This window comes from Panthera pardus, unplaced genomic scaffold (genome assembly GCF_024362965.1).
Source record: "Panthera pardus isolate Hobbes unplaced genomic scaffold, ASM2436296v1 HiC_scaffold_17, whole genome shotgun sequence".
Lineage (NCBI taxonomy): Eukaryota > Metazoa > Chordata > Mammalia > Carnivora > Felidae > Panthera > Panthera pardus.
The window spans coordinates 106,342,058-106,350,569 of record NW_026526732.1 but is presented as its reverse complement, the minus strand read 5'-3'; the positions used below and the strand labels follow the sequence as shown (position 1 = coordinate 106,350,569).

The 8,512-nt window shown below is 51.3% G+C and overlaps 1 protein-coding gene across 1 annotated transcript; it reads left to right on the top strand.

Annotated features, from left to right (window-relative positions):
• The first annotated feature begins 1,650 nt into the window (after nucleotides 1–1,650).
• LOC128777781 (olfactory receptor 2H1) lies at nucleotides 1,651–2,585 on the top strand. Its single transcript, XM_053905313.1, is given in 5 exon segments — nucleotides 1,651–1,752; nucleotides 1,928–2,087; nucleotides 2,090–2,208; nucleotides 2,210–2,388; nucleotides 2,390–2,585. Coding segments are annotated over 5 exon segments (756 nt in total).
• The last annotated feature ends 5,927 nt before the right edge of the window (nucleotides 2,586–8,512 follow it).

Here is an 8,512-nt window from a genome sequence, read left to right as displayed (position 1 = left end):
AGTGGGCAAAAGACATGAATAGACATTTCTCTAAAGAAGACATCCAGGGGCGCCTGGGTGGCGCAGTCGGTTAAGCGTCCGACTTCAGCCAGGTCACGATCTCGCGGTCCGTGAGTTCGAGCCCCGCGTCAGGCTCTGGGCTGATGGCTCGGAGCCTGGAGCCTGTTTCCGATTCTGTGTCTCCCTCTCTCTCTGCCCCTCCCCCGTTCATGCTCTGTCTCTCTCTGTCCCAAAAATAAAAATTAAAATTAAAATTAAAAAAAAAAAGAAGACATCCAGATGGCCAACCAACACATGAAGAAAATGCTCAACATCACTCCTCATCAGGGAAATACAAATCAAGACCACAATGAGATACCACCTCACACCTGTCAGAATGGCTAAAATTAACAACTCAGGCAACAACAGATAATGGTGAGGATGTGGAGAAAGAGGAACCCTCTTGCACTGTTGGTGGGAATGCAAACTGGTGCAGCCACTCTGGAAAACAGTGGGGAGGTTCCTCAAAAAATTAAAAATAGACCTACCCTATGACCCAGCAATAGCACTGCTAGGAATTTACCCAAGGGATACAGGAGTGCTGATGCATAGGGGCACTTGTACCCCAATGTTTATAGCAGCACTTTCAACCATAGCCAAATTATGGAAAGAGCCTAAATGTCCATCAACTGATGAATGCATAAAGAAGTTGTGGTTTATAAATACAATGGAATACTACTTGGCAATGAGAAAGAATGAAATCCTGCCATTTGCAGCAATGTGGATGGACCTGGAGTGTATTATGCTGAGTGAAACAAGTCAGTGAGAGAAAGATATCATATGTTTTCACTCATATGTGGATCTTGAGAAACTTAACAGAAGACCATGGGGGAGGGGGCAAAATAGTTACAAACAGAGAGAGAGGGAGATAAACCATAAGAGACTCTTGGATACAGAGAACAAACTGAGGGTTCATGGGGGTGGGGGAGAGGGAAGAGAGGGCAAAGTGGGTGATGGGCAGGGAGGAGGGCACCCTTTGGGATGAGCACTGGGTATTGTATGGAAGCCATGAACCACGGTAATCTATGCCAAAAACCAAGAGCACACTTTACACACTGTATGTTAGCCAATTTGACAATAAATTATAATTTTTAAAAAGCTTGGAGTCTTTGATAATGTTTCTATATTAATGACGATCTAAATGTGCTTGTGGCTTGCGTCCTGCCTGTGAGCATCTCAGGGCAGTGACAGACCCGTCTGTGAACCGGATCGTTAGCCGCAAAGGGAAGACCTTTCTCCTAGATACAACCTCAGTCCCTGACGAACCCCCTCTCCCCCCCTCAACCCCTGCAAGGAGGACGCATGGATTATAAGCAGCCCCACAAAATTCCTCTGACAAATAGAGAAATGATCCACTCCACAGACATAGCTTATAACCCGAAAATCCACTCAAAACACACATGACTTTGCTGGTTCTTCTGGCAAATGCGCAGGGAGGACACAGCTCCCCCAGCAGCACTCAGAGCACAGGGGCGCCAAGGGCACGCAGTGCTGGAAATTTCCACTAGCCTCCTTCACCCGCAGCCCGCCAGCCCCAGGCCCCGTTCGAAGTTCCACCTCTCCTTCGGGAAGCCCCCTCCCGTCGCCCCCTCCCTGTGCGCCTCCTCCGAGATGCCTCACCACCGTGCGCTCTCCTCCGGGATGCCCGCTCCCCCACCTCCGCGCGCCCCTCCTCCAGGACGCCCCACCGACCTGGTGCACCTGCCAGACCAGGTGAGTTCCGTCCAGTCGGGACAGGAACCGGCCGCGCCAGCAAGAGCTCCCCGGGGGACTTCTCTGCACACCCAGGGCCCAAAGGAACCCCCTGTGCAGACCCAGGGGGGCAGCACCCGCATCATCCTGCTGTCAGTGCAGGCCCCCAGGCTGCACGCCCTGAACCTCTCCTTAGATCTATGCTTCAGCGCAAGCTGCACCGCCCAGATGCGGCCCACCTCGGGCGAATACCACCAGCCTCCTGGGCTGCCCGTTCCTGGGGACCGCGGAGTGCGTCGTCCTCACACTGATGGCCTTTGACCGCTACGTGGCCGTCCGCTGGCCCCTGCACCATGCTACCCCTGCCTGAGCCAGCAGCTGGCGGCCACCACCTGGGCCACTGGCCTGGTGGAGTCAGCGGTCCTGACACCACCCCCTCTCCGTCTGCTCTTGTGTCCCCACGGGCAGGTGGGTGATATTTTTGTGTGAGGTCCCGGCTCTGATTGCACTGTCCCGCGGAAACGCCACTTACGGTGAGATGCAGCTGGCTGTTGTGGTCCCTCACTGCCCCTGCCCGAGCAGTGCTCAGGTCAAGTCTGCCACAGGGTGGAAGAAGGCATTCCGGATGCACCCCTCCCACCTCGCGGTGGTCACCCTCTTACGACTCAGTCATTACTGTCTACCTGCAGCCCCCAAATCCCGACGTTCAGCAAAGGGGCAAGTTGTCCAGTCTCTGCTATGCGGCAGGCACTCCAGCACTTAACAACCCTCTTGTTCACACCCTGAGGAACAGAGGGGTAAAGGGGGCACTTGGGACGCTGCTTGGGAGGCACAGGGACCCAAGGGAGTGCTGAGAGCTGCCTGGGTGCTTTCCAGTCCCCAGGGAATCAACCTGCTTCTGTGGGGATGCCTTGTGCCCCACACCACGCCCTCCTCACCCAGGGCGCCACAGGGGTGGGCAGTAGCTGTGTGTGTGTGTGCATGCACACACGCGTGCCTGTGTGTGCGCCCTGCGTGTGTCCGTCTGTGTGTGCGTGTCAGTCCGTGTGCATGTCTGTGTGCGTGTGTCTGTCTTTGTGTGCATGTCCGTCTGTGTGCGTGTGCATCTGTGTGTGTCCATCTCTCTGTGTGCGTGTCTGTGTGTACGTGTCCATCTGTGTGTGCATCTCCGTCTGTGTGTGTGTCCATCTGTGTGTGTGTGTGTGTGTGTGCGTGTCCGTCTATGTGTCTGTCTGTGTCTGTCCATCTATGTGTCTGTGTATGCATGTCCATCTGTGTGTCTGTCTGTCTGTGTGTGCGTGTATGTGTGTGCGTGTCCGTCTATGTGTCTGTGTCTGTCCATAAATGTATCTGTGTGTGCATGTCCATCTGTGTGTCTGTGTGTGTATCTCCGTCTGTGTGTGTCCATCTGTGTGTGCTTGTAATCGTGTGCGTGTGCGTGTCCATCTATGTGTCTGTCTTGTGTCTATGTATGTGTCTGTGTGTGCATGTCCATCTGTGTGTCTGTGTGTGTGTGTGTGTCTGTGCGTCTCCATCTGTGTGCGTGTCCATCTGTGTATGAGTGTCTGTGTCTGCCCATAAATGTATCTGTGTGTGCATGTCCATCTGTGTGTCTGTGTGTGGGTGTCTGTCTGTGTGTGCATGTCCGTCTGTGTCTGTCCATCTACGTGTGTGTGCATGTCCACCTGTGTGTCTGTGTGTGCATCTCCGTCTGTGTGTGTGTCCATCTGTGTGTGCTTGTAATCGTGTGCGTGTGCGTGTCCATCTATGTGTCTGTGTCTGTCCACCTGTGTGTCTGTGTGTGGGTGTCTGTCTGTGTGTGCATCTCCGTCTGTGTGCGTGTGTCTGTGTATACGTGTCCATCTGTGTCTGTCTATCTACGTGTGTGTGCATGTCCATCTGTGTGTCTGTGTGTGGGTGTCTGTCTGTGTGTGCGTGTCCGTCTGTGTCTGTCCATCTACGTGTGTGTGCATGTCCACCTGTGTGTCTGTGTGTGCATCTCCGTCTGTGTGTGTGTCCATCTGTGTGTGCTTGTAATCGTGTGCGTGTGCGTGTCCATCTATGTGTCTGTGTCTGTCCACCTGTGTGTCTGTGTGTGGGTGTCTGTCTGTGTGTGCATCTCCGTCTGTGTGCGTGTGTCTGTGTATACGTGTCCATCTGTGTCTATCTACGTGTGTGTGCATGTCCATCTGTGTGTCTGTGTGTGCATCTCTGTGTATGTGTGTCCATCTGTGTGTGTGTCCATCTGTGTGTGCTTGTAATCGTGTGCGTGTGCGTGTCCATCTGTGTGTCTGTGTGTGTCTGTGCATCTCCGTCTGTGTGTGTGTCCATCTGTGTGTGCATGTATGTGCGTGCGTGTCCGTCTATGTGTCTGTCTGTGTCTGTCCATAAATGTATCTGTGTGTGCATGTCCATCTGTGTGTCTGTCTGTGTGTGGGTGTCTGTGTGTGCGTCTCCGTCTGTGTGCGCATCTCCATCTGTGTGTGTGTGTCCGTCCATGTGTCCGTCTGTGTGTATGTCCATCTGTGTGCATGTGTCTGTCTGTGTGCATGTCTGTCTGTCGTGTCCGTCTGTGCGCCATGTGTGTAAGGTAGAGATGGAAAATCTGCTCAGAAGGCACACACCTCCATGTGAGGTGAGACTATAGGAACCATCATGTATCCGTCCTCTTTCCTTTCTTCCTGAACTGTCCCCATCTCCACACCATGTGCCTGGATCACCGGTCACATCACTGCTTCACCCCCACGTCTGATCCCTGCCACATCATTTTGCTTCTCCCTCAAGTTGTTTCCACTTCTTTATGTGTGTTTGATATTTTCCATCCATTTCACCCTCTCTGTTCTGACAGCAGAACAGGGGAGCCTCAAGCTCTGAAACCAGCCCAGGAACACGCAGCTGACACCTAAGACCCAGGCCCCGCAACCTCTCAAAGGCACTCAAATGTCACAGCCTCCTTAGGCCTGGGGCCAGATGAAGCCCATACGCCAAGCGGGGATGGTCACCTGGGCACCTGCACCCCGCCCCCAATGCCCATGGGTTACCTGGGCACCAGCATTTCTCCCCGCCCCCCCCCCCCCCCCCCGGAGTCCACAGGTCGCCTGGGCACCAGCGTTTCTTCCCAAGCATCCAGGGGTCACCTGGGCGCCTGCATTTCTCCCCCGCCCCCCCCTTCTCCTCCCCAACCCCGCCCGGCGCCACGGGTCACCTGGGTACCTGTATTCCCCACCCCACACCCACACCCCACCCCCGCCACTCCCAGTGCCCAAGGGCCCTGCCCGGATCCGCAGGCCAACCTGCAGAACCCCCAGAGCCCTGGCCGCGCGGAGGCACGGGACCGTTTGCACAACGCGGGCTCTGGCGCCCTCTGCCGGCTTCACTCGGCACTGCGCCTGACGTCGGGGGAGGGACTTACCTACCTGAGGAAAAGTGTGTACAATACACATACCCGTACACATTTCAGGTACCATTTAAAGTAATTTACACATATTAACGCATCAGTCCCTGTCACAACACCACGAAGCAGATACTAGCTTTTTCAGATGCACAAACTAAGAAAGATATTTTGGGGCGCCTGGATGGCTCAGTCATTTGAGCATCCAACTATTGATTTCCACTCAGGTCATGATCTCAGGGTTCATGAGATCGAGTCCACCATCAGGCTCTTCGCTGATGATGCAGAATCTGCTTGGAATTCTCTCTCTCCCCCTCTCTGTCCCTCCCCTGCTCACTCTCTCCCTCTCTCTCTGCCCCTCCCTGCTTACTCTCTGCCCCTCCCTGCTCATTCTCTCCCTCTCTCTGCCCCTCCCCTGCTCACTCTCTCCCCCTCTCTGCTCACTCTCTCTCTCTCCCACTCAAAATAAATAAAAATAAGCCTTAAAAAAAAAAAAGTAAGACACAGTTTAAGTAGCAGCTGAAGAAGTTCAGTGATTGGTACCCAGGTGGGTGGACTCAAATCTGTGTTGTTAACCCTGTGTTTTGGTACAAACAGTGCCTCTTTAGCCCAGTTAGGAAGTCTCAGCCTTTCAGCAAACTTTGAGGAAATCATCCCAATCTAGAAATCTGATTTTCCACGTGAAGGAGGTTTCCTCCTGGGAATGAGAGTTTATCACATGCCTCAAAGCTGCTGGAAGTTTTGTTACAGCTCATGGTTTGTGTTCCTGGCTCACACACACCTCCACCCCTGGATTTCAGGCTCTCAGAAGGCAAGGACTGAAATGTTGCAGAAAATTGGCACCCAATTAATTCTATAAATGAGCAAAGGATTAAATAAATAAATATCTACAAAAAAATGTGTAAAGCTTTCTGGAAGATCCTAATCCCACAGATGTGGTCTCTTAGCTTTTCCATGGCAATGGCAATTCCAAGTTCTCTTTGGTACACGCTGATAAGAAAAAAAAATCCTATGTTTATTCTAGTCCCAACATAAAGAGGCTTTGGCTGAACATGCACAGAACAGCTGTGTTAACTCCCTCCATCCTCCTCTTTCCAGCCATCCGTCCAGAGTAATTTATTGTCTCCTCCACCTCATGTTAGACTATGTCCTGATCTCAATGTAGATCCCCCCCCCCCATCTTATATTGTCCTAATCTCATCCCCACAAGTAATGTTGACCTTAATTCCACTTTTCAAATCGCTTAGGTAATTTCTTTTTCCCATGACCACGTCTGCCCTCTTCCTCTCACTGGCATCTGGAAACCTCCAGTCTTTCTGCCTCTTTATCAGCTCCGTTCACACGGAGGCCCTGGTGTGGAAATATGACAGAGAATTAAATGAAGCAGTCTAAGAAACTTTTAATGAAACCTGATTTGTTGAATAAATGCTTTAACACAGGCTTAAAACTAGCATCTCATTCTGAATTAATTCTATGTGTAAAGTTATCTACTAGAAACTTCAGGAGAAAATCTCTACTAAGATTAGTCAACCACAATCCGGAGAAGCCGGAGAAGATACAGATGCTCAGAGGCATATTTCTAGCCTGATTAAGCACCACACAAGTGACTTCAAGGCTCTTGGCCTTAGTAAAAACTGCCAGTCATTTTACCAGCACAAGAAAAAAAGAGAATTACAATCTGGGACAAACAGGTAGGCAAGTCCAGGGGACAGAGGAGAGAGCACACATTTTAAGGACAAAAGGGATGAGGTGGATGAGAAAATGTTGGGTTCAGAGCGAATGGTCAAGAAAGACTTCTTTTTAAAGCACAACTTCCCTAGAACTTAATGTAGTTGGCTTTTTTCTTCTTTACTTTTTTTAACGTTTGTTTTTGAGAGAGAAACAGAGCATGAGTGGGGGAAGGGCAGAGAGAGAGGGAGACAGAACCTGAAGGAGCTGTCAGCACAGAGACTGACACGGGGCTTGGACCCATGCGCCATGAGATCATGACCTGAGCTGAAGTCAGAGGCTTAACCGAGTCACCCAGGCGCCTCCAGGATTCTTGAGGCATCTTCAGTGTAAAAACATGGTTTTATTAAAGCACAGGAACAGGACCCATGGGCAGGAAGAGCTGCACTAGGGTTGTAAGGAGGGACTGATTATATGGTCTTAGTGGGGATAAGTAAGTCTGTAAGGGATTTGGGAGCAAGGTTCCCAGGACTTTGAAGGGATAGCTCCTGTTAGGAAAAGGTCACTGACTACAGAGTAGTAAAATCTCAGTTATGAGACCCTCCAGATGTGTATCAGGGGCTATAAGCTTGGAGGATGATTGCCGGCATATACCTTGGGGCAGTTGAGATCAAGGAAGTTCCCAAAGGGATTGTTAAAGGATCCTGGGGGTTGAGATGTTACATTAAAGTTTTGACATCAAGGCAGCTGAGCTCCCAGAAGAAGGTCACTGTGCGTGTCTCAAGGACTTGTCAATGGGCTGCAAGTTGCAAAGAAAATTAATTATTTTCTTTTGTCTTTGTTCCCCACATCACGTTGAGAAGGCTGTTATGAGCTAACAGTCCACTGGAGTAAACTGGGAACTTGGGAGTATGGTGGCTTCTCAGTGCCTGAGCTGTTGGGGGAGGGGGGCTCCTGCTGGAGTAGCTGAATGGTTTCCACCTGCAAGGTCAAGCCCCCCTCTTCCTATCAGGTCTGCATTTGACCAGCAGTGCTGGGCCTGAAGCGTCCCTTGCCGGCCTCTGGACTCCATTGTGTTGAGATTTCCGTTACTAATTTTCAAAGGCAAACAAGAGATCCAAGGAACCCAGAATAAAAGAACAAAGTGTATGAGTGCTTGGGTGCCCGGGAAGCAGAGGATTCTTCTGAGAGGTTTGAACCACGGCAGAGGGAGCAAAATTAACAGGAGATATTCACTGATTTACTGTGTGCAAAGAGCTAACGCATGTTGTGCATGATGGTGGGAAGATGTGGGAGGAGTTACATCAGGGACCTGAATGATTAAGGAGGAAGGTGGACATTATTTTAGGAATGCATGGAAGCTACTGAATTGGGAAAAACTGGCAAGTGGGACCCTTACAAATGCTTGAAGCCTGTAAGACTTAGGTCCCACGGGGACAGGCACTTAGCCATCCACCTGGTACAATGCTTGAGCCAGAAGTATTTACGGGTGTCATTCAAGAACCTCAGGGTTTTAGTTGCAAATTCAAGTCTGGCCACTGGTTCCCTTCTGAGGCACCCACTGGGTAGGTAAGACACTAACGATGGCAGGGGTGGGGCAAGCTGAGGGCCAGGCACAAGCTAGCACCCTCCCCCCCTCCACCGATGGGATACATGCACCCCCCACTGATGGGATACGTGCAACATTCCTCAGCTTGCACCCCGCCCCTCAGGTGGGATGTG